Source organism: Mastigoproctus giganteus, chromosome 7 (genome assembly GCF_048544385.1).
Source record: "Mastigoproctus giganteus isolate SK-2022 chromosome 7, ASM4854438v1, whole genome shotgun sequence".
Lineage (NCBI taxonomy): Eukaryota > Metazoa > Arthropoda > Arachnida > Uropygi > Thelyphonidae > Mastigoproctus > Mastigoproctus giganteus.
This window is the reverse complement of record NC_143581.1, coordinates 91,307,742-91,334,738: the sequence shown is the minus strand read 5'-3', so window position 1 is coordinate 91,334,738 and position 26,997 is coordinate 91,307,742. Positions and strand designations below refer to the sequence as shown.

At 36.2% G+C, this 26,997-nt stretch overlaps 1 protein-coding gene across 1 annotated transcript in view; it reads left to right on the top strand.

The window, feature by feature from the left end:
• LOC150083068 (aconitate hydratase, mitochondrial-like) overlaps window positions 1-26,997 on the top strand; it is a 305,010-nt gene that overhangs the window by 18,098 nt on the left and 259,915 nt on the right. Inside the window, exons 2-3 of the mRNA XM_090377767.1 lie at window positions 7,247-7,321; window positions 20,549-20,628. Coding sequence (XP_090233893.1) covers window positions 7,247-7,321; window positions 20,549-20,628 — 155 coding nt within the window. The remainder of the gene's footprint in view (window positions 1-7,246; window positions 7,322-20,548; window positions 20,629-26,997) is intronic.

The following is a 26,997-nucleotide window of genomic DNA, read 5'->3' as shown; positions in this document are numbered from 1 at the left end:
AAGTGCCTACTTATTTCTCTTTACAATGGGCTTACAATCGTTTCCAACCAGACCGTGTGGTCCTTCCTCTCAGTCAATAGCACTGTTTGTAAACATGTTGGCCACGTGTTTTGTTTTTGCATCCTTTAGTTAAAGTGATTTTTTTCTGTTGTGCTTATTTGACATAAATTTACTGTACAATTGAATTTGTGTACTTACAACATTGTGTAAATTGATAATATGTCCCCTAAAGAGCATAGTAAGGAGAAAATTTCAACTTCCAAGGTCGTCTTGGAACGAATTGGCATTAGCATTACCATTAGTTGAGGCATATGATGCAAGAAAGCAAGCTTATATAGCATCAGCCAAAAAAAAAAAAAACCCTTCCCATTTCACCCATCTGATCACTCCAAATTTTTGTCTAGTTCAGCTTTAAATTTATTTAAGCTGTCAACTTCCACAACAACAGATGGAAGTCTGTTCTAGCAATCAACTACCCACTGGCTAAAGGCAAACTTCCGCACGTCTATTCTGCAACTGTCTTTCCTCAATTTGAATCTATGCCCCCTCAGGTTCTTAATCTGAGCAAACGGAAGTATCCCATCAGTGTTGAGCCTGCCCAAACCATTCAAGGCCTTATACATCTCAATCAGATCACCTTGCATGTGCCTAGTCTCCAGATGCTGCAACTTAGGCCTTTCTTGGTAAGAGAACTTATGCCTTTCTTGGTAAGAGAACCCCATTGTTCCTCTCACTAATCATGTTGCCCTTCTCTGTACTCATTCTAGAAACTCTACATCCTTCCTAAAATGAAGCCTCCAGGCTTGTACGCAACACTCAAGGTGTGGCCTGACAATTGCCTTATACAAGGGGATAATCGCCTCCTTGCCGCAGTTAGCAAAATTGCTATATATTATTGACAAAACTCCATGATCTGCTCTGGCAGCCTGTCTGCACTTTCCAGAGAACTTCATGTCTGACAGCACGATTACCTCCAGGTACTTCTTATTCTCCACTACCTTGAGTATAGTACCACACAGTTGGTACATTTCTCTGGGGTTACTGCTACCCATATGCATTACTTTGCATTTGTCAATGTTAAACTTTAGTTGCCACTTCTCAGCCCATCTGCCTAACTTTTATAGATCCTGTTGCAGTAGCATACTGTCTTTACTATCATTAACAATCCTGCCAACCTTTGTACCATCTGCAAACTTGGACATTAAGCCTGATATACCTTCATCAATATCATTGTTAAATACACAAAACTACAATGGGCCCAGCACCGAACTGTAGTGGACCCCACTAATAACATTAGTCCATGCAGAGCAGTGTCCATTTGTTACCACTCCCTGTCGTCTTCCACTCAACTATCCCTTTATCCATTGCAGCAACTTGCCCTTAAAGCCATTCTGCTCCAATTTGTAAAGCAGTCTTCCACGTGCAACAGTATCAAAAGCTTTACTGAAATCCATCTATGTGATATCAAAATTACCAATCAACAGTGTGTTATTGGGTCCACATTAAGATATTTTCGTTCTCTGGAATGGAATAATATCACAAAGTGGGGTCCATTGTACATTACATTTGTTAGTGTTAAAATTCAAATGCCATTTCTGATTTTTTTTTAGATCTTGTTCCAGTATCTTCGTCAGTATCATTAATAAATATATAAAACAACGATGGACCCAGCACTGAACCCTGGGGGACTCCATTAGAGACATTAATCCATGAAGAGCAGTGTCCATTAATAACTAGTCTGTCAACTCAACCATCCCTTTATTCAGAGCCATAACTTGACCTTAATGCCACACTGCCCCAATTTGTATAGCAGTCTTTTATGTGCAACAGTATCAAAGTTTTTCTGAAATCCAAGTATATGATATCAAAATTATTTTTTGCATTCAGTTCCTTTATTACTGGGTCATGGTGTCCAATCAGAATTGGTTAGACTAGGTTGCCCCCTAAGAAATCATTGACTGCAGTATAATTGCATTCATGTGCAGAATCCTGCATTATTTCTTTAACCAGACTCCATTATTTTTCGTGGAACAGAAGTTAAGCTAATAGGTCTGTAATTACTCATGTTACCTTACCTTTTGATCACTGTTTGAGAATTGGGGATATATTTGAACATCTCCAGTCCATAGGGACTTTTCTTGAATTCAAGGATGCTTGGCCCCCTTTGCTGCCTCCCTTAATATAATTGGATAGTTCCATCCACTCCAGGTGCCTTTTTTATGTTCACCTTCAACAAATCCACTTTTCTCTGAATTATTACAAAATCACTTTGCTCTCTTTTACATTTTGATGAACTATTAGTATTCCCCTCCCTAAAGAACTCTTCATACATGAATTGTATATGCAAAATACCTATTCAGCTTGTCTGCAGAATAATTAACAGTTAAACCAAGCCTGAGCAGAATCATTAACAGTTAAACCAAGCAAAATCATTAACATCGATATCAAGCAGAACAATATGGCACAGTCCCTTCCTTCTACTGTTAATATAAGTAAAGAAGCCTTTGTTGCTTTTCTTGGAATTCTTTGCCAGAGACTTCTCCGTAATACCTAAAATTTATCTTACTTGAAGTCCCTTTTCCTTGATTACAGACTAGGTTATATTTATCGTAGGCCTTTTTATCACCTGAAAATTTATATGCATCCCATGCATTTTTTTCTCTGCCACAATTCTCATCAGTTCATCTGGCATCCATTTAGATCTAATCCTGGACTTGTATTCTTAGTTGGTATGAAAAGCCTAGTAGCTTCTACAATTACTTTCCTGAACATTTCCTCTTTAGAATGTGTTGTTGGTAATATCATCGGATGGCCTCACTGTATAGAAATTAAAAACTGTATGAGATCACTGTAATCGCCCTTATGAAAGCAAAAGCCCTTCCCTTTACCTTTGACAGTAATTATGTTTCTAAGTAAATCCCACATCAGCACACTGTGATTACTTGTCATCCAGAGGATCTTTTACCTGCAAGCTCTTAATGCATGAAGAATTGCCTGCTGTTAATCATATCAAGGGTATTGTTTCCTCTTGTTGCTTCTTTATCATGCTGCTTATGTAGAAAACAGTCATTCTGTAAATTCACAAAATCTTGCTAGTATGTTGAGTGACCAAATCACAAATTCAAGTCATCTGCAAAATTAGCATACTAGTAATGACAGTACACTACTGCAACAGGATCTGGAAAAGTTGAGCAGATGGGCTGAGAGATGACAACTGAAGTTTAACATTGACAAATGTAAAGTACTTCATATGGGTAGCAGTAACCCCAGAGTAACGTATCAACTGGGTGCTACTACACTTACAGTGGTAGAGAATGAAAAGGACCTGGCAGTAATTGTACAGACAGATATGAAGTTTTCTGAGTAGTGCAGACGGTCTGGAAGAGTAGCTCATTGGTGTCTTGTCAATGATATACAGGAATGTTTCTAGCAGGGGTAAGGAGGTGATTATTCCCTTGTATAGGGCAATGGTCAGGCTACACCTTGAGTACTGTATACAAGTCTGGAGGCCTCATTTTAAGAAAGATGTAGAGCTGTTGGAACAAGTACAGAGAAGGGCAACAAGATTAGTGAATGGAACAAAGGGTTGCTCTTACAAAGAAAGGCTTAAGTTTTGCAAATTACAGTGTCTGGAGACTAGGCACCTGCGAGGTGATCTGATTGAGGTGTATAAAGCATTGAATGGTTTGAGCATGCTCAATGCTGATGGGATTCTTCCTCTTGCTCAGAATAATCGCCTGAGAGGGCATAGATTCAAATTGAGGAAAGACAGTTGTAAGATAGATATGAGGAAATTTGCCTTTAGCCAGCGGATGGTTGTGGTGGAGGTCATCAACTTAAATAAGTTCAAAGCAGAACTAGACAAACATGCATTAAGAATCTGCAGATAAATGAACCACTAGGTGGCAGTGATCACAGTGTGCTGAAGTGGGATTTACTCAAAGAGGTAACTACCATTAGGGGTAAAGGGAAGGGTTATTGCTTCCGTAAAAGCGACTACGATGGACTGAGACAGTATTTAAATTCTATACAGTGGGACCAACTGATGATGTTACCAACAGCAAATTCAAAATGGGAAGCATTCAAAGAACTTATCTTGGAAGCTACAAGGCTTTACATAACAACTAAGAAATATTGTTCAAGGTTTTGGCCAAAATGGATGTCAGATGAACTAATGAGGCATATGGCAGAGAAGAAAAATGCATGGGATACTTACAAATTAACACATGACACAGAAGCCTATGATAGATACAAGTTGATATGCAACCAAGTTACAAAGGAGGTTAGGCAGGCGAAGGCAGATTACGAGAAATCCTTGGCAAGGGATGCAAAGAAAAACAGCAAAGAGTTCTTTACTTATGTAAACTCTAGAAGGAAGGGGATGAATCAGATTGGTCCACTTGATATTGATGGGTCAACTGTTGATGATCCTGCTCAGGTAGCTAACAAACTAAATGAATATTTTGCATTGACATTCACACATGAGGAGTTATTCAGCAAGGGGAATGCCAGAGGTGTATTCAACTCTAGCAGTAAGCTACAGAATCTTGAAATAACTGGGAGTAAAGTGGAGGAGAAACTGTTGAAGATAAACACTAGAAAGGCAACCGGGGTGGATGGGATCTATCCAGTTATATTAAAGGAGGCAGCAAAGGAAGTAAGCAAACCCTTAGCCATAATTATGAGAGTTTCCTTGGACTCAGGGGAGGTATCCGTAGACTGGAAATGTGCAAATGTGACCCCAATTCACAAAGGAGGATCAAAGGCTGACACAAGTAATTATAGACCTGTGAGCTTAACTTCTGTTCCAGGAAAATTAATGGAGGCACTGGTTAAAGAAGCACTGCAGGATCATTTAGACAAGACTTCAGTTATAGCTCGGACACAGCATGGTTTTGTTAAGGGGAGGTCTTGCCTGACCAATTTGATTGGATACTATGATGCAGTCACAAAAGAACTGGATGCAGGGAATAGCTTTGATATTATATACTTGGATCTTAGAAAGGCTTTTGATACTGTTGCACATGGAAGACTGCTACACAAATTGGAGCAGTGTGACATTGGAGGCAAATTGCTGCTATGGATAAAGGGGTGGTTGAGGGGGAGAAGACAGAGAGTAATCAATGGACACTGCTCATCATGGACTAATGTTATTAGTGGAGTCCCTCAGGGCTTAGTTTTGGGTCCATTATTGTTTTCTGTATTTATAAATGATATTGATGATGGTATATCAAGCTTAATGTCCAAGTTTGCAGACGATACAAAGGTTGGCAGGGTTGTCAAGGACACTACTGACACTATGCTGCTGCAACAGGATCTGGAAAGGTTGAGCAGATGGGCTGAGAGGTGGCAAATGAAGTTTAACATTGACAAATGTAAAGTACTGCATTATGGGAAACAGCAACCCCAGAGCAACGTATCAACTCTGTGGTATTACACTGACAATGGTAGAGAATGAAAGGGACTTGGGGGTGGTTGTGCAGGCAGATATGAAGTTCTCTGAGCAGTGCTGATGGGCTGCAAGAGTAGCTCATGGAGTATTGTCAATGATATACAGGAATTTTTCCAGCAGGGATAAGGAGGTAATTATTCCCTTGTATAAGGCAATGGTCAGGCCACACCTAGAGTACTGTATACAGGTCTGGAGGCCTCATTTCAAGAAGGATGTAGAGCTGCTGGAACGAGTACAGAGAAGGGCAACAAGATTAGTGAATGGAACAAAGGGGTTCTCTTACGAAGAAAGGCTTAAGTTTTGCAAATTACAGTGTCTGGAGACTAGGCACCAGCGAGGTGATCTGATAGAGGTGAATAAAGCCTTGAATGGTTTGAGCACGCTCAATGCTGATGGGATTCTTCCTCTAGCTCAGAATAATCACCTGAGAGGGCATAAATTCAAATTGAGGAAAGACAGATGTAGGATAGATGTGTGGAAATTTGCCTTTAGCCAGCGGGTGGTTAGTTGGTGGAACAGACTTCCATCCCTTGTAGTGGAGGTTGATAGCCTAAATAAGTTTAAGGCTCAGCTGGACAGGTATTTTGAACGAACAGAGGGGTGAAGTGGAAGTGGGTTTTTTTTTTTTTTTTTGGCTGATGCTGCATAAGCTTGCTTTCTTGCATCAAATGCCTCTACTAATGCTAATGCTAACATTTGGAGTGAATGGATGGGAGAAATGGGAAGGGTGTGTTTTTTTTTTTTTTTTTTTTTTTTTTTTCTGGCTGATGCTATATAAGCTTGCTTTTTTGCATCATATGCCTTGCTAATGCTAAATTAAAATCCTCCCATTTTAAGACATCCTGATTTACTGGACTGCTCTGTTGCTCTGTATAGTTTGTCATACACATCATAGTCATTAGCCTATAACACCTTCCTACTCTTTTTTTTTCAGTGCCCGTGTCACATCCAACTCATTCAACATTGCTCTGGCCACCCATGTTGACTGGATGCACTGCCTTAGATTTAATATCCTTCTTAACTAAGAGCATAGCCCCCTCCTGTCCTGTGCTGTCTCTCCTTTCCATATACAGTAGATTGTACTCTCCATATTCAAATTCTGCATCCCTTATGTTGAGTGACACCATGTCTCCGATATCCCACGATGTCTGCATTCGATGACTTAATCAGTTCTTCAGCATAATTTGCAATTGATAGCTCATTATCATTTCCCTTCTTACTTTGTAATTACCATGTCAGTGATGTGCTGCTTTTTTATTGCACCTTTAATTGAGATGCAATAAAAAATAGAGAAAAATAGATAACGAATGGGTTCTAGAAATCTCATTAATTACATCCCTGATATATTTTTTAAGTTTTACTGCAGTTTTTTTATATATGAATTTGATGTGTTTGTTATAATAAAAATTCTGAAACTACTCAGCTGTTTTATTTTATTAACATTTGTATTTCAGTATAAAATTCGTATGGCAACGTTGATTAGATCTTCTGCTCACTGTTTAATATATCTTTGGTTAGTGTATATTTTGTATGTATGAAAATACAGGTTAAGCCATGTGCCAGATTACTGAGATGGATGAAATTTATTTGAACAATACATTTTAAATTTATTTACAATTTATTATACAATTTATTTGAACAATACATAAATAACATGTAAATATAGCATTAATGAAGTAATAGGAGCATGAAATTTACTCCAACATTTAAATTGTACAAACTGACACATGACCCATCTGTATTTCATTTAATATCAAATTATATATATATATTTTTTTCAATTTTTATTTTCAGGGACTGAAAGCCCTTAGCTTCTCATCTCAGTGTAGACTGTTTCATGCAACACGATTAGCATCTGCTGCTCACCATGTAATATTTTTGATAGTCTTTCTTTATTTAAAAAAAAATTGGATTGATTAAATTTATTTCTTATGTCCTGTAAGAAATACGATTACTTTGTAGTTGGTATGACACCATGAAGGATTACATAAACATATTCAGTACAAGAACACCCCAACTTATGTAAGGGTTCCATTCCGTGGAACACTACGTAAGTCGGGGAATTTCCCCCAAGCTTGTGCAGCACTTGCAACTGTGCTCGCTGAATTGATTGAATCAAAAAATAAATTTTCGACAAACATGTAAATAGAATTATTTATTGTACTTATTAAGTTTTTTATCTCATGTGCAGGAAAAATTACAAAAGTTGCAATTTAAAATTATAAAATTACAAAAAAAGAGAGGTGGCAGGCATAACGTCAGTTAGTTTTATCTCTCAAGCATCGTTGCAAGAATAGACGTCTTCAGCTGATAAGTACGCCTCTGCAGAGGTTGAGGGCTGTGGAGATTTAGAAGGGTCAGGCGGCTCACCTTACGAAAGAACATATTAATGGATGACTGGACAGTGGCTTTTTTCTTTTCATTGTAGATTACAGTAGACTCTCGATTTTCTGGGATATATGGTAAAAAACAAATCCCGGATAATCGATTTCCCGGTTAATTCAAAAATACAAAAGTCCCTGACATACGTAAGAGGTACATTCCAGGACTTCTTATTTCGTTGAGTTTTACGTAACTCGGGAATGACTAATAACACATTGCTACTATATTATTATTGACAAATCTGAATTCCGCATGATACTTGTTAATGTTTGACCATTTTGATACATCCTTATTATAATGATTCCTTAGAGATTTAACAGATGCACCATTTTCAAACTTTTGAATAATTTCAAGTTTTTGTTTAACTGAAAACGCAACTCTTTTGCGTTTACCCATCATTTTCACAATTTCTAAACAAAAAAAAAAATTACTAAAAAATAATTTTGTGCTGCAACGGAACACAAAAATCGGCGCGATGCACTAAAACAAACTAAACATTTGGTCTCTCTTTCTTTTTTTTTTTTGTTTTGAGTGGCTGGTGTGGAGACAGCAGGGATTCCAAGACAACAGGTACACTAATCTCCCAATGATGAATTATAATGCCATTTGTCACTTATTTACGACTTGCAAAATATCTGTTTATACTTAGTTCTAGTTATTACTCATTCTAGTTAGTACTTGAATTTTTTTGATTTCTGGTTGATTTTTTTTTTTTAATTTTCAGTCTTGAAGTGTCCCGGTTAATCGAGAGTTTGCTGTACTTTGTAGCAAGCAAGCATATCATTCACTCCTCTGTTAACTTTAACAACCTCCAACTGAAGTAGCTCTGAAATCTTTGCACATGGAAGACTGCTGCACAAATTGGAGCAGTGTGGCATTGGAGGCAAATTGCTGCTATGGATAAGGGGATGGTTGAGTGGCAGAAGACAGAGAGTGGTAATCAATGGACACTGCTCAACTTGGACTAATGTTATTAGTGGAGTTCCTCAAGGTTCAGTGTTGGGTCCGTTGTTGTTTTCGGTGTTTATGAATGATATTGATGATGGAATATCAAGTTTAACGTCCAAGTTTGCAGATGATACAAAGGTTGGCAGGGTCGTTAAGGACACTACTGACGCTATGCTGCTGCAACAGGATCCGGAAAGGTTGAACAGATGGGCTGAAAGGTGGCAAATGAAGTTTAACATCGACAAATGTAAAGTACTACATATGGGAAACAGTAACCCCAGAGCAACGTATCAACTCTGCGGTACTACACTGACAGTGGTGGAGAATGAAAAGGACCTGGGGGTAATTGTGCAGGCAGATATGAAGTTCTCTGGGCAGTGCAGACGAGCTGCAAGAGTAGCTAATGGTGTCTTGTCAATGATATACAGGAATTTTTCTAGCAGGGATAAGGAGGTGATTATTCCCTTGTATAAGGCAATGGTAAGGCCACATCTTGAGTACTGTATACAGGTCTGGAGGCCTCATTTCAAGAAGTATGTAGATCTGCTGGAACGGGTACAGAGAAGGGCAACAAGATTAGTAAATGGAACAAAGGGTTGCTCTTACGAAGAAAGGCTTAAGTTTTGCAAATTACAGAGTCTGGAGACTAGGCACCGGCGAGGTGATCTGATAGAGGTGTATAAGGCTTTGAATGGTTTGAGCATGCTCAATGCCAATGGGATTCTTCATCTTTCTCAGAATAATCACCTCAGAGGGCATAAATTCAAATTGAGGAAGGACGGATGTCGGATAGATGTGCGGAAATTTGCCTTTGGCCAGCGGGTGGTTGGTTGGTGGAACCGACTTCCATCACTTGTTGTTGAAGTTGATAGCCTAAACAAATTTAAAGCTCAACTGGACAGGTATTTCGAACGAACGGAGGGGTGAAATGGGAGTGGGGTTTTTTTTTTTTTTGGCTGATGCTGAATAAGCTTGCTTTCTTGCATCATATGCCTCTGCTAATGCTAATGCTAATCATCATCACTGTCCTAACACCTACTTGTACCTGCGCTTCCTGAGCAATAAGCTCATCTGCGCTTTATTCCTCATCCTATCAATTTTAATCTTTTGATCCTTAATCACATATCCTCCATATGATAAATCAAACATTGAGGATATGTTACCGCCCCTGCCCCGAAGAGGCAGATATCGACTATCTAGAGCTCAATTAAACTTTAAAATTCAAAGGCAAACTTCTATAAATTGTGATTCTTGTTCCAGCCAAATTAAAACTCTAGACATTTAAAATTCATCAATATATTTTTGTATTTTATACTTTTTACATTTTCTTTTATATAACTATAAACTCTAAAATCAATATAAAACCCTAAACAATAAAATTAATCAATATATTTTTGTATTTTATACTTTTTACACTTTCTTTTATGCAACTATAAACTATAAGATCAATAAATTCCAATTCCAACTAAATCTCAACTCCATAAAAACACTATTTACATATATACAAACTTTTACAATTGTCTAATCCTGTTTACTTCTCTAGCGAACTCAGCAAAAGCTTCATTCCATTCTCTATTCTTAAACAAGCCACTCCAGGTGTATTGAGTCGGAGCCAATTTGCCTAATTAACATATTGCTTGGTATATCATATCTTATACACTGAAAAAAGCCCAATAAATTGGAAAGTGCAAATTGTTTTTATTGTTTTATGGTCGTCACCTCCAGAAACATGCTATAGAAAAATATAACAAAGGCATTCAAAATTGATTCTTATAATGGGAACTTATTATCGTTATCATTATTCTTATAATGATAACGATGAAAGGTGGTGCAATTTCCATTATAAATATGACCATTTAGAAAGATAAATAGCTTAGTAATGCAGCAAAATTTTCAACTTCCAAGAACTTGGAACGAATTACAAAAAAAAAAAAAATCTGTTATTGGGTTCACATTATATTTCCACAATTTTTTTTAACTTTGCATTGGCTGGCAAAAACTTATGTAAAGTCGAATTTCCGTAAGTCGAGTATTACGTAAGTCGGGGAGTTCCTGTATTGAGAAATATAACTTGGATATTGAATTTTGTTTTAAATATATCTGTACAGGTGACCCCCGCTTAACGCTGATAATTCGTTCCGGAAAAACAGAGCGCTAAGTGAATCCACGCTAAGCGAGCGCCGCATTCCCATAAGGTAACATATGTATTTGTGAGTTGTGGTCGGTGCCATAGAATATTTCATAATCAATAATAAATGGTAGTGAAAAGATGCACAAATGTTGGTCAAAATATTTAATATTCAAATATTTGTACATATAAAATATTCTGCATTACTTACGTATATAATTATGTGGTAACTACTTACGTATAAAAATTAAACTTAAAATTCCAATTAAAATCATGAAAAATGTGTTGATTTTGAGTTGAACTTTGGCCCTCTTCTAAATAAACTAAAAGGGGTATTAATTTTAAATCCCCCACAGCGTTACCTAACAATAAATTCATCCGATCCTTGCTGCTTTGAAACCTGGCATGTTTTTTCTTCTTTCAATATGAAACTTCTTTTAGGTATTCGTTTTTCCATAAAAATCCTGCTTCATCTATGTTAAAAACTTGTTGAGAAGTATAACGCATAATACCCCTCTTCAATAATTTTAACTTTTTTGAAAGTTTCGGCTCCTTTTTTTTTTTTTTTTTTTAGGTGAGTTCTCTTCAGATCATCATTGGCTAATCTCTCTCTCTCTCTCTCTCTTTTTTTTTTTTTTTTTTTTAAATATTTAACTTAACTGAATTCTGCATTGGATATTATCTTCAATAAAATTAGTTAGTCTTTCCATTTCAATCCTAATAGCTGGCCTAGCCCTAGTTGCTTGCAGTGGAACAGCTATCTTTCCCGCTGCTAAAATTAATTCTTTACTTTTTTATTATTGTTCTTACAGTTAAACTTGCAAGTCCTAAATTATGGCACACATCCGCTTGTCGTTGATGGGAATCAATTCGCTTCAAAACATCTAATTTAATTTTCAAATTCAGTCTTTTTCTTACATTTATAGTCTTCGTTCTGCGCTCAGACGTTGTTGCCTTTTTCATTCTTATCGGCCATTATTAACTCTTCGAAAATGTAACTGCGTTGGTTGCATTAATTACGATACAATGTTCAAGTAAACTGTCCGTTACGCACAATGTCTAATACTGTACTGAGTGATGACTAGACTTCGGATAAATGCATGTAACGCAAATATTACAAGCAATATACTTAATCATTTTTTAAAAGGTTGATCTCGGAACTACGTAACAAGTGATGTACTGCAATTAAATTAGCATGCGAGAAAATTTCACTGAGCATGGGAAAAATTCTCAAGTCGGCGTGGGAAACGTTTTAATGCTGTTTTGCTATTCATTTTCAAGCTAATCGTTCCATCAAATGAAATGATTTCGTTAAATATGCCAAAAATGCAATCTGTAAAAGAGCATTATAGTGATCTGTGACAGCGTTATAGTCAGATACGGGTTATAATATAAGAACAGCATTATAGCGAATCAGCGTAAAGCGAACCGCGTTATAACGGGGGCCTGCTGTATATATATATATATATAGTGGAACTTCTATTTAACGAATTTCTCTATATTACAAAGTTTTTCACAAAACATTGCACCCTGAAAAGAAATTACATGTAAAATTAACTCCATATAGCAAAGTGTTAGTCACTCTATAACGAATTTTTAAAAACATTAGCAAAGCATTTTTGAAGATTTTCAAGCATTTACTGTTAAACAGCTGTTCAAATATATGGTTTTCTTCCCTCCGAAATTGCTCATTAGCATCTGGAATTAATCATCCTTTTAGTGAATGCTTGTGGCAATTGACACCTGTAGGAGGGTCGTCTTTGTTTTGTTTTTGTTACTGTTATAAAACCAAATGGGTTTTCTTAAAAGTCATCATGAACTTTGCAATAAATAGGGTAGATTTATAAATTGATGTTGGCTAAGGGGAAAATGAAATTCGCTATGGGCAAACCTTTAGCGCGCTGTGGCTGCCATACATAGAATGATTTGATAGTCGGTTTTTAGTAACGCCTACTGAGTGACATTCACTTCTCACCTTAACCGTACCATGTGCCCTTCCTCAATCATTATATGATAGTTTTTGTATATGTCCATTCTCAACTAACTGGACTCCCAGTTGACGTTTCGTGAATTTTGTTAAATTTCGTTCTTTTAGAATGATTTGTCATCAATCAAATAGGCTATATGCTCTTATGTTTTTTTCTGAAAAGTAACATACAGCATACATTAACCATAAATTTTCTTTTGTGTATATGTGAATGAAAGCAGAATAAAAGAAATTCACAAAGTTTTCGTATATTTTGTATATTTCTTCAAAGTGATTGATAGGAAAGATCACGTAATAGTGTTGAATTGACAAGAGAATGTCTTGAGTAGGCAGTACTAACAATTCACTATATGGCCAGCGCAGCGAAGTTTGCAGTGGCTACACAGTGTATGTATTGGAAAGAGCTGCAGTAGAGTAATTTTTACAGTTGTGGAAACAATGTCGAAGAGAAAGTGTTTAAGTATTAATGATAAAGTTAAGATTCTTCATGATATCGATCAGGGTTTTAAGAAAAAAGATATTGTGGAGAAATATAGCATACCTGCAAGCAGTTTATCTGCGATTTAAAAAAAATCGAGAATCAATTTTAAATGCAATTGAAGGAGATGCAGACAAGATGTGAAATAAGTTGTGTATATACGAAGATGTTGATAAAGCTGTTCGAAAATGGGTGCAAATGATACGTGAAAAGAATATACCAATATCAGGTCCAATAATTAAGTAACAAGCTCTGAAATTTGCACAGTCCCTTGGACATACCCATTAAATTCTTATTTAATATACCATTAAATAAGAATTTAATGGGAGCACTGGGTGGTCAGATAAATTTAAGAAGCACCACAGAATTGTGGAAAAGGTTATTTGTGGAGAAAGTGTTAGGGCTATACTAGACGAGTGCTTGAAGTGCGAGCATAAGCTGGCATCATGAAAGCCTCCAAAATAGCAACATGTAGCACTCTTAACATCAGATCATTTCAAACTAGACGAGGGGCATTTCTAATGTTTTCATTGGATATCACCAGTGACTCACTTTTTCTATTCCCAGTTTCAAGATGGAAGTTGTTCAAGTTAGATTTATTGCATATTTATGTATTGTTGATTGCGAATAGGAAGAGAAAACAACGATGATGGATTCATCCAGCAAATTCAAATAGGTAAAAAAAAAAGTTTTATATTATGTTTGACACACACCGGAAATCTCCCGAGAAGTTTTTATTTTTTTTATTTTACAGAATGTTGATACAGAGTTTTGATGAACTTCTAATGTCAATTAGTGAAAAAAACACAAAATTTGATACCGTGATGCAGAAATCAATACCGATGTTTACATCTATTCTTTATGTGCTGTACTGACAGGCCAACTCACACTAATTGAAATATTTCTGAAATGTTGTTTTCTTTGTTCGTAAAATTATTTTATTTCTACCCTCTATTGTTATCCAAAGATTAAGGTATTTGTAAGACTGTGTCTTACAGAATTACTTTTGGTAACAAGAAGAGTAACTTCCTGTTTGATTTTACCGCACAGGACTTCTCAGAATAAAACACCTATGTTCCTGTCTTTCCAGATGGAATATTGACGAGTACTTTCCATCCTTTTGAAGCAGAAAACATTCTCCACTACCCACACTGTAACGAAGTACTTTTCATGCAATAAAGGATTGTTTGATTTTACAAATGTTCATGAGAACATTTGTAAAGTTTTCGAAGTTTGTAACGCAGCTATCAATAGAAATATTTTCTTGATATATATCTTGATATGAAAGTTAGTTTAAATAAATTCAAAAAAATCTTGTGGAAGTTGATAGTTTAAATAAATTCAAAGAACTGAACAAACTTTTGGAGTGAATGGATGGGTGAAATGGGTGTTTTTTTTGTTTTTTTTCGGCTGTTGCTGTATAGGCTTCTTTCTTGAATCATATGCTAATCAAAAAAAGGGCAGGCAGGTTAATTAATGATTCACAACATTTGAATTCTGTCCCACAAACTTTCAGTTTCTGTTGCATGCCTTTTTCTGTAGGTATTTCCATGGACATTCTTCTTCCGAATTGTCATCTGTATTTTCCTCATGCTCTTCCTAAACAGTGCCTCACCATCCATTCACTGTCAATTCTATATTCAGAGAACTGGCTTTTTCTTATTTATTCCATCTATTTCTTTTTCTGCAACAACCTTACTTGTCATATATTTCCATTCGAGGTGAGCGGACGCGCTTAGACAGGGCTCCTCAGTTAAGTGGTTTACTTTTGGATAGTGCTTTTAAATATTTGATTTATTTAAATATTGTTGGATTATTTTGTTATAGGTTTTCCTGTAACTGTTTGATTTTAATAATATTATAGATATAATTTTTTAAAGTTACTTTCATTGATATTTATTTAATTTTATAATGGTTGTTACGAGATCTGCCTTAAACACGTCACAGGGTATCGTGAGTCACACGGAAATAGCAGATGGCGATTTACGGGTGAGTCATGATTTAATCCGTTGTAGAACCTGTGGAATGTTTTCCAAGGTCGACCTGGTGACTAATCCTACCTCACCTGGGGATTCTTTTCTTTGTGATCGATGTAAGGAGTGCACCGATCTTAAATTACAATTTGGTGCACTGATGGAACAATTTGAGTCCCTGAAAAAACGAGTGCTTGCCCTCGAAAATAATGCTTCTGGGAGCTCGTCAGGGACTCAAAACTCCAGCAATCTACCAAGTGATGCACACCCGATTCGAGCCTCAAAACAGAAAAACCAAGTGCAAACTACCCTGGTTAGAAAGGACATTGTTTTATTAGGAGACTCCATTGTCAGGGAAACGGGGAATATTTTTTGTAATAAAGATAGGTGGAGCAGAACCAGGGTATGTCTGCCGGGAGCAACTATTGATGATGTCACCAACAGACTGTCAGATTTTAAAGGGGGTAAAGAAAATATTATTATTCATGTGGGGACAAACGATATTAAACGTACACGATCTGACGATTTGTTGGAAAAATACAGGACCATGCTGAAGAAATGTCGCGAGCTAGGCCATAATGTCTATGTGTCTGCAATTCTGCCCAGACACGATAGGAGGGATTATATGTTAAGAGCCTTGTGGATTAACTCAAGACTTGAAGGAATCTGCAAGGCTTTAGGGGGTAAATTTCTATCAGCATGGCCCACACTTGTAGGTAGAAGGAATTTGTTTTGTAGAGACGGGATACACTTAAACAAAGGTGGTGCAAAAGTTTTTGCCAGTATTATTGAGGATACCTTAAAGGCTCAGGGAAACTGCTAGTTAGGGGGGATGTGGGTAATACTGACACGCGTTTATCTGATAATATTGGTCAATGTAACTCTTGCACATACCTTAAGAGTTCTTATCTGTTACCCCAACTGGACGTATTATCTAGATGTTCTGGGGGCAAAGACGTTTCACGTGAGCAGGTAGCTAATATCAGGGAAGAGAGCCTAAAAAACTTCAAGGGTTGTGTTAGGGTTGTTAAATATACAAGAACAGTAAATCTTAATTGTTTATACAGTAACGTTAGAAGTGTCGTCAATAAAATGAGCGAATTCGAACTGCTGGTTAAAATAAGTAACGCGGACATAATAGGGCTTACGGAGACGTGGTGTCACCCGGAAATTGGGGATGATGAGTTTCAGTACGGCTTGTATAATGTATTTAGGAAGGATAGAGTAGATAGAAGGGGTGGTGGGGTAATGCTTCTTATCAGAAGCAGCCTGAGTGCGACGATAGCTTTCCCAGATTCAGACATTTCACATGCTAGTATAGAGTCTGTATGGTGTGAGATAGTTGGAAACAAAGGTACAATGCGAGTAGGCGTAATCTACAGACCAGGTGATTGTGAAGACTATGACAAAAGCCTCTACATGCAAATGGAATGGGCAAGTAAGCGTCAATGCCTTATTATGGGTGATTTCAATTTGCCTCTAATTGATTGGAGTAAATGGGAAGGAAACTCGACATGGGGAACAAAATTTTTAAATCAACTAGATGACTGTTATTTGTATCAACATGTCAGGGAAAGTACTAGAGAAAAGAATATCCTAGACCTCATCATCACACATGAATCAGATGACATAACAGGGCTGACAGTAGAGGAACCAGTAGCAGGAAGTGATCACGGAGTTCTACGGTGGATGAGGACGAGAGAGGTAGCAGAAGTAAAAGGCAAAGGAATGGGTTTTAATTTCAGAAAAGGAAATTACGATGCCTTAAGGTACTACATGGCCTCTATTAACTGGGTAGATATCGCGCAGAGAATGAATACAATTGAACTGTGGTACGCTTTTAAAACATTAATCAAAGATGCCTTGAATGCGTATATACCATTAAAAAAATACTCCACGAGAAGGGTTCCAAGTTGGATGAATAGTGAAGTTGCCACATTACTTGAGCAGAAAAAAGGTGGCATGGAAACGTTACAGAGCAATAAAAAGTACTGAAGCCTATAACAGCTACAAGGTGATGTGTAATAGAGCCACAGAAAAGGTTCGACAGGCAAAGGCAGTTTATGAGAAATCACTAGCAAACAGAGCAAAGAGGGGGGATAAAGAATTCTTCACATATATAAATGCCAAGAAGAGCAGGACAAACCAGATCGGACCTTTACGTAAGGGAAAGGGGATAGTAATAAATACACCAGCTGCCGTTGCAGATGAACTCAACAGTTATTTTGCATCGATATTTACAAATGAAAAGCCTTTTGTGGCAATGGGAAATTGTGGGAGCGAAGTTAAAAAATATGTAATTAATGATATTGAAATTTCGCAAGATTATTTAATGAAAAAACTTTCAAGCCTACAGACTAGCAAGGCTCCTGGAGTTGATGGAATATACCCTATAATCTTGAGAGAGGCGGCAAGCGAGTGCATTGAACCACTGAGGCTGGTTATGCGAGCATCACTAGACTCTGGGGAGATTCCCTTGGATTGGAAAAGTGCAAATGTATCTCCCATACATAAGGGTGGCTCTAAAAGTGAAGTGGGAAATTATCGACCTGTCAGTTTGACTTCAGTAGTAGGGAAAATCATGGAGGCATTGATCAAGGGTGGAATTCAGGATCATTTGGATCGAATTGAAATTCTCAAGGATACTCAGCATGGTTTTGTAAAGGGAAAATCATGTTTAACAAATCTGGTTCGCTATTTCGAAAGGGTCACTCACGAGCTGGATTTAGGGAATAATTTCGACATTGTTTATTTAGATTTCAGCAAAGCTTTTGACTCAGTCCCACATGAGCGGTTGCTTTATAAGCTGGAACAGGTTGGAATCACTGGGAAAATCCTTAGATGGATAGAAGGATGGCTTCAGGGCAGGAGGCAGAGGGTTGTGATAAATGGCTATTCCTCAGATTGGGTTGATGTAAGAAGTGGGGTTCCCCAAGGATCAGTATTAGGACCACTGTTGTTTTTAATTTTCATAAACGACATTGATGAAGGGATAGAGGGCGTGATGTCTAAATTTGCAGATGATGTTAAAATTGGTAGAGTAGTTAATGATCACTGTCAAGCTGAGCTTCTTCAGAGAGACCTAGATAGACTTCAAGAATGGTCAGAAAAATGGCAGCTGTGCTTTAATCCAACAAAGTGTAAGGTATTACACCTGGGAAACAGTAATCCCAAAATAACTTATTCACTTGGTGGAGTTCAACTAAACCCAGTACTGGAGGAAAGGGACTTGGGTGTTACGATACGGTCAGACATGAAATTCTCTGAGCATTGTAAACAGGTTGCAAGGAAGGCCCATTGTGTCCTATCGATGATCTATCGAACTTTTGCAAGTAGAGATAGGGACGTGATAATCCCATTATATAAGGCCTATGTTAGACCACACTTGGAATACTGTGTTCAAGTATGGAGACCGCACCTAAAGAAAGACATCGAGCTTCTTGAAAGGGTAACTCGCCTGGTGAGATCGGCAAAAGGGCGTCCTTATGAAGAAAGACTTCGAATATGTGGGTTGCAGAGTTTGGAAACTAGACACCTTAGAGGAGATTTGATTGAGGTGTTTAAGGCTCTGAGAGGCATCAGTAAAATGAATGAGGACAAAATTTTCAAGATTATAAATGATGCTAGAACTAGGGGACATAAATTCAAGTTACGCGGGGAAATGTTTAGATTGGACTGCAGGAAGTTTTATTTTAGCCAGCGAGTTATAAATTACTGGAATAAGTTGCCTTCATGGGTGGTAGAGGCCGACAGTTTGGGGAAATTCAAGGGTCATCTGGATAGTACTTTCGGGTAAGGGAAGCGCATAGGATGATAGGATTAATTTCCTTTTTATTTAATTTTTAATTTCATTTTATTATTTTTATTTATTTATTAATTATTATTATTTATTTATTTATTTAATTTTTGTTTTTATCATTGTTTTGTTCGGATTTTTTTTTTTTTTTTTTTTTTTTGGCTGGTGCAGCATAAGCCATAGGCTTTCTTGCACCATACGGCCGTTACTAATACTAATACTAATACTTACAGAATGTAGAAATTCCAGTCTTAAGTCAATAAGGATCTTCTCAGCTAGTGCATGGGGCTAAATGTTATAGATTCTAATACTTTTTGTATTTAGAGTTTCCATAAAAAAAAAAAGAATCACCCTGATGTACTGAAAGTGTGTGTGTGTGTGCGCGCGTACACACACACAAAACACACACACACACACACACACACACACACTTTAAAAATATTTGAATTATGTCAGTGTAGATTTTGGTATTCACTTTTGATCTACATCATTATTTTTTTAATTGAAAAAGTACAGCTGTAAAAAAAAAATTATAGTACTATATATGTGTGTACAAAGTGTAGCATAATCCAGTTGGTTAATTTTTTTGTTGAGTTTTGGTTTTATTTTTGTTTGCTTCTTGTTGTTGAGCATAGAAAATGTAGTAGACACATTTTGGATAACAAGGTTATTGTTACTGAAGATAATGTTTGCTCTTATTATCCAGTATAGTGTCAGAATAAAGAATAAAATTATGAAATGCACCATTTTCAACTATTTTTTGTCTTTTTTCTTTAAAAAAATGTTAAGTGATTTATAAAATCAACCACACAACCTTTCTTGGATTTTTTTTAATTGCCATAGATTACGTCAGATGGGATGTTATGGAATAGCTAGTAAGTGAAACTCTTTATTATTTTTACAGTCAGTGCTGCACTATATTTTTTGGTTATTGACACTATCTGGGACATGATATTAAATTGATGACAAAACACATAAAACAACTTTGAGTGCACCCATAACATAATATTTTATCTCATCCTGTCCCTCTCTGAATTATGTAATTTGTGGTCTACTAGGTAATTTTTGTGTAATTTTTAATAACTTGTAATGACCAGTGTTTCATAATTGCAGGCGATGTGTTATTGCAGTAGTAAAATAGTTGAAGTTTAACAGTTTGGTTATGAGAGATAAAAAAAAAATCCCTTATGTTGTCATGAACATTATTAAATGTGAGATTAAGGGAATTCTTTTACGGATTACTTTCACTTGAATAATTTTAATCAGTTTAAGAAATAACTTAAATTGTTAAAAATAAAGGAATTATTACAGATTACTTTCAGTTGAATCATTTTATTAGTATTAAGTAATATCTTAAATTGTAATTTAATAATTTTTTTATTTTATTTTTCTATATGTAATTAGGTGGCAATCAGCAAGTTTGATCAAACTATTTATATGCCATATGAGACAATGGAAAAAAAGCTAGAAATTGTCAGAAACAGGTAAGAGTAATTAAATATGCTTTATTAATATGTTATAAATGAATGTTAAATTATTGCAATTGTAGATAATATGGTAGCATACAGTTTCCAAAAGAAATTGTGGGGGGGGGGGTCAGTGGTTCATGGATCAAATTTTAACTAGTTGACCAGGCATGGCAAGTATACTTATTATACTTATTACAACTTTTTGAGGCGCCTCCGTAGCCAGGTGGGAAGGAGCAGCAGTGCGTATCACATGCTTCTTGATTAGACCGGGGTTCGAGCCCGTCACCACCAAATACGAGGATGCGGAAAGGTCAGGGAATGACCACCGCATATCCCTGGAGCAATATGGCCTTAGTTGCTAATGCTCCTAAAAACCAAAAAACAACAACAACATACAACTTTTTGATGCTTTGAAATGCATATGAGTATTTTTGTCACACAACATTTGCCATTCTTCTTAACAGGCATTTTGTAATATTTTTCATTATGAAATGTCTCTCTTATGTTGTTAGATGAAAAATAATGGAATGGGGAAAAATACTGCCTCAAAATTTTTCCAACTCAACAGAGCCCATACAGTGTAAGGTGCCCTTACACCATATGGGCACTGAGCAAACCAGTCAAGGTCACATTTTTCTAAACTAAGCTGTCACAAACCTATCTTTATGACAGGGACCACTCACTTGTTGAAAAATGTAAGGTCCCTTGCTACCAAATATTATCAGATATGGAAGAATTGTATTACAGTGGACTTCTGCTTTATGATATTAATCCGTTCCAGAGACACTACCGTATCGTGAAAATATCTAAATGTGAACCCAATATAACACACTGTTTTTTGGTAATTTGTTCCAAGATTTCAGAAGTTGAAATTTTTGCTATATAACTAAGCTATTTATCTCTCTAAAAGATGATTTTTACAATAATAATGAAAATTGTACATATTGATTAAAACTAATATATTGATTAAAGCACAACACAAAAAAATTACTTCAACTAAAGGAGACAAAAAAAAAAAAATGGCCAAAACATTTACAAATGCTGCTGTTGACTGAGAGGAAGGACCACATGGTCCAGTCTGAGACAATCATAAACCCAGCCCATCCCATCGTAAAGTGAAATAAGTAAGCACCGGTTAACATGATCACTGATTAGTGGAATTAGCCACTTTAATTTCAAAAAACCAAATGAAATCAATAAAATGCGCTACACTTTCATCGTTATCGTATGTTCTGTTATAAGAATCAACTTTGTATGTCTTTGTGATATTTTTTTAATGTACATTTCTGGAGGTCACTACCTTTATATAAAACAATAAAAATAATTTGCAGTTTCCGGTTTATTGAGCTTTTCTGTTAGCGCAATCTATTATAAACGGGTAGTAAACTCAATCTTATTGCATTTGATAATATGGATAGCAGGAATTCTGTGGGTTTTTACGTTATTATGGTGGAATGTGTTTCCTCTTCCATGAAATCTTTAATCATAAAAAATATAAATAAATTTTCAGTCTTCTCTTCATTCGTAATTTTTAATTTTCACAAACTTATTACTCTGTATCTCACTTGCACGTATTGTTGTTAGTTGCAATTTGTGCATGCCATGTTCTGTGTTATCGATTGCTTATCTTTTTCACTGTTTTAAATTTTAGTGTTTACAACCCTCCCCCCCCCTCAAAAAATGTCAGTGAATAGCAATATCAACTAGCTAGTTAAGTACAGGTAGTCCCCAGCTTTACCAGTTAATTCGTTGTTCCTATCCCATGCTTGTAAAGCGGAAATTTATTTCCCATAGACATAATATTAAAAATAGGGGTTACGTTTTCAACAATGAAATTAGTTAGCTAATTAGTCTGTTTAAAAAAGGATTGATTTATCCAAAGAAATGAAAACGTAGCCTGTAAAATCAAGCAAATTATAATAATAAAGAAATTATTTATGACTTACAAATGTTAAAGAATGTTTATTCTTCATCATCGACTAAAGGCACACTCGTTGATCACTCATTATTGGCTTGGCACTCGTTGGTTTGTTACACAAGGAGTCGTCTTCTTCAGAAATGTTTCAAGAGACGTTTGTTTCCAAGATAATTTTCTCTTTTCTTTATAAATTTCAATAGCATACATAAGCATTTTTTTAATGGAATGCACAAATTGCAACTAACATGATTTGTGCCGAGTGACAAGTTTACAAAGCTTAAAAAAAAGGAATGAAGAGAAGATTCTGAAAATTTATTTATGTTTTTATACGATTGAAGGTTTCAGTAAAGTGGGAAACATATTTCACCATAATAATGTAAAAAACCGCACAATTCCAGCTATGGGTATTTTCGAAAATATAATGAGATCAAGTTTACTACCTGTTTATAATTGCTTGCAGTAACAGAAAAGCCCAATAAACCGGAAGGTGCAAATGGTTTTTATTGTTTTATGGTAGGGACCTCCAGAAATGTGTTTTAGAAAAATATCACAAAGCCGTTCAAAATTGGTTCTTATAATAGAATATATGATAACGATGCGCCTCCGTAGCCAGGTGGGAAGGAGCAGCAGTGCGTAGCACACGCTTCTTGATTAGACCGGGGTTCGAGCCCGTCACCACCAAATACGGAGGATGCGGAAAGGTCAGGAAATGACCACCACATATCCCGGAGCAATATGGCCTTAGTTGCTAATGCTCCTAAAAAAAAACCAAATGACAATAAATATGATAATGATGAAAGTGTAGTGCATTTCAATGATTTGAATTGGTAACTAATACAATTTACACTATAAAAACGACCTTTTAGAGAGTTTTATATAGCGAAAATTTCAACTTCCGAGGTCGTGGAACGAATTACCAAAAAAAACAATGTGTTATTGGGTTCACATTACGATATTTTCACGTAAAATGGTGTCTCTTGAATGGATTAATATCGTAAAGCGGGGAACATTGTATTGTATAGCTATGTGTGTGGTTTGAAATGCGGTATGTATCAATGTCTAACATTCATTTTTTGCAATTAATGTTCATATTTTCGATTTGGTTGATACTTGAAAAAAAAAATAACTCGTAAACTCGGGAACTCATAAAGCGGGAAATGCCTGTATGAACATATTACAGTATGTATTAATTATATATAGATATATATATAATTAATATGTATAGAAGCATAAATTTATTTTTATTTTGCTAACCTGTGGGAAATATTCTTCCGATTTTCATGTCTCATTTAATTTTGTTAATTGGTAATGTAATAAAGTTTAAATTTGTGATCTTTACTTTTATAGCCTGTGGATAATATTCCGTCTATTTTCACTTATTAGAATCACCGTTTAATAGAATTAAAATGTAATTTGCAAACGTGATTACAATGACTGGCAATGGAGAGTCCATCGTAAAGTGATTTGATCGTATAGTGAACCAATCATAAGGAGGGGGTCCACTGTATTAAGTGGACCCCCTCTTACAAGGACTTAGGAATAGTACTCGCAGTACTACTCCTTGTAACTGTATTTGTAAAAGAATAAGAGAAGTATAACTCAATATGATACATAGAACACTTCCGTATGATACTCTCCAGAAATTAAAATGAAAACAATTAAAAAATCGAAAATCTTACATTATAGTAAGAAATAATTAACAATAATTAAAAATCAAATGAACACAATTAGAAATCAATTTAACACAATTAAAAATTATGAAAAAAATTAATTTAACGAAAAAAATTGCAAAACGATTTTTCTTCCTGAAGTTTTATAAGTCCTTTTGTTAATTATCTATACTTTTTAAAGTATAAAAAGACAGCCAGGAAAAGGAAAGTATCTTTTTCTTTACTATTTATTAGTTTACTAACCGTACTAACTCCTATGCTTGGCCACAAGCAGCACTGCTCCTGCTTCCCCGTGGCAGGGCCGGTAACCTGGGTGGAAAAGCTAATCCCCAGGGTGAAAATGACCTGACACGGATAACAAAAACTATCCAGCATTAGAGCCTTCGAGCTGAAATACCAAACATTGGTACAATTCTGATCAAGGTAATGTGCAAAGTAAGCTCTTTGTAAGCCTGGCTTTCAAAGTTGAATACTCTGGCTTTCAAAGTAAGCCAGAGTATCCAACTTTTCTTATTATCTTGGTGCCTCCGTGGGCAGGAGCAGCAGTGCTTCTTGATTAGGTCGCCGGGGTTCGAGCCCTTGACTACTGAATATGGAGGATGCGGAAAGATCAGGGAATGACCACCGCATATTCCCGGAGCAGTGTGGCCTTAGTTGCTAATGCTCTTGAAAAACAAACAAAACAAACAATCTTATTATCCATTCGTTAACTAGTCAACAAGTGAGTAAACTCTCTCCATTTATGATACAGAGATTCCTAGAAAATGCTGCCGGATCACTTGAAATGGTTAAAAGGTTACAGTCAGGGAATTTACTAGTTGAAACGACAGTCTAAACATTCTGAAATGTTGTTAAAGCTTACAACTTTTGGGGGAATTCCTATTAAAATCTCTCCCCACACAACTCTAAATAGTTCTAAAGGTGTTATCTCTGAATGGGGTCTATTGAATGTAACAGAAGAGGAGCTTGTGCAAGAAATGAAAGATCAAAAGGTTGTACAAGCTAGGAGAATTCTGACTCGTAGGGATGACAATCTCATTCCAACCCATAGTATAATACTCACTTTCAATACGCCAAACTTACCACGTACTGTTAAAGCCGGTTATCTGAATTGCCATATCCGCCCCTATATTCCAAATCCAATTCGCTGTTATAAATGCCAAAAATTTGGACACTCTCAGACATGTCGAGGAAACAAAATGTGGGTCTCAAGATCATGTTCAAACAGATTGTAATGCAACATCTCTAGTTTGCCCAAATTGCAAGGGGGATCATCCTGCATATTCCGAAAATTGCAAATTATGGAAGCTGGGAAAAAAAATACAGAAGTTTAAAGTTGAACACAAAGTGACTTATCAGGAAGTGAGATGACAAATAGTGAAAGACACTCCAGCACGTACATATGCAAATACTACTAAGAATTATCATTCGGTTGCTACTCAAACTGAATGATAATTCGGTTTGAGTAGCAATCGATTTTTCAAGCGGAATTGATTCAATTCTGCCTGAAAAATTGCTTGCTGAGTGGGTTAGAGCTCAGCTTTCAGCTCGTTAGCCAGCTTTAAAGCAAAATAATAGAGACCAGACTTGTTATACCCCAATTTCCATCCCCTCTATTAGTGGTATAAAGTCCCGAAGTGATACCAGGATGGCAAAAGAAGAATCCGCTAACAAGAGCCAAATTAATATGGCAGAAATGGACATAGATGACAAAACTCAAGAAGAACCTATATTAGAAATTTATGCTGAAGAAGACATGGACACTGGATGTCCTAAGTTTCCTAAAGAAGATCTCCACAACCCTACTGCCTCTAAAAAGCTACCGGATCATCCTCCCACTAAAACTAAATAATGCAGTGCTTTTTACAATGGAATTGTCGAAGACTACGTACTAATACAAATGAGCTTTATGACCTAGTTCAAGATTTCAATCCAGCAGGAATTTGTTTACAGGAAACATATTTAACTCTGCAAGTGACTCCCTCAATAAAGAAATATATTTTGTACAGGCATGACAGAAATGCAGCAACTGCAGCCCGTGGAGGTGTAAAGGTCTTAGTATCCATTACTAATCCGTCTAGGCAAATCCCCTTAAAAACTAATTTAGAAGTTGTTGCTGTTAGAATAGAACTTGGAATAATTTTATCTCTTGTTTTTATTTATCTTCCACCAAACCAAACGTATGTACTTAGACTTTGATGAGTTCCTTGCCCAGATACCATCTCCTATATGTTTGATGGGTGACCATCCATTATAGAGAAGTCTTCGTATGGATAAAAGAGGGCAGCTAATAGAAACATTACTGGACACACACAATGTAACTCTGCTGAACACTGGTGCACATACTGATGTACATTTTCCCACAGGAAATACTTCTTCCATAGATCTAACTATCTGCTCCCCCGCTCTGTACCCAAGTATACATTAGGCAGTATTGAATAATCCCCACAACAGCTATCATCTTCCAATTACTTGTAAATTCCAAACTACCTCCCCCTATTTGGAAACTCACCAAAGTTGGAAATTTACAAAGGCAAACTGGATAAAATTTTCCTTAAGTGCAGTTTTAGATAAAAACTTCATTCAGAATAAGTCAATAGATGAAGTTTCTGACCATATCACTAAACAGATACTAGCAGCAGCTGATAAAGCTATTCCTCAGTCGTCGACTCATCCACGCAAGTGCAAAAACTACTGGTGGAATGATGAATGTAATAGGGCAAACAAAGAAAAGAATAAAGCTTGGAATATTTTCTGCAAGCATCCCACTACTATTAACCTTATAAATTACAAGAA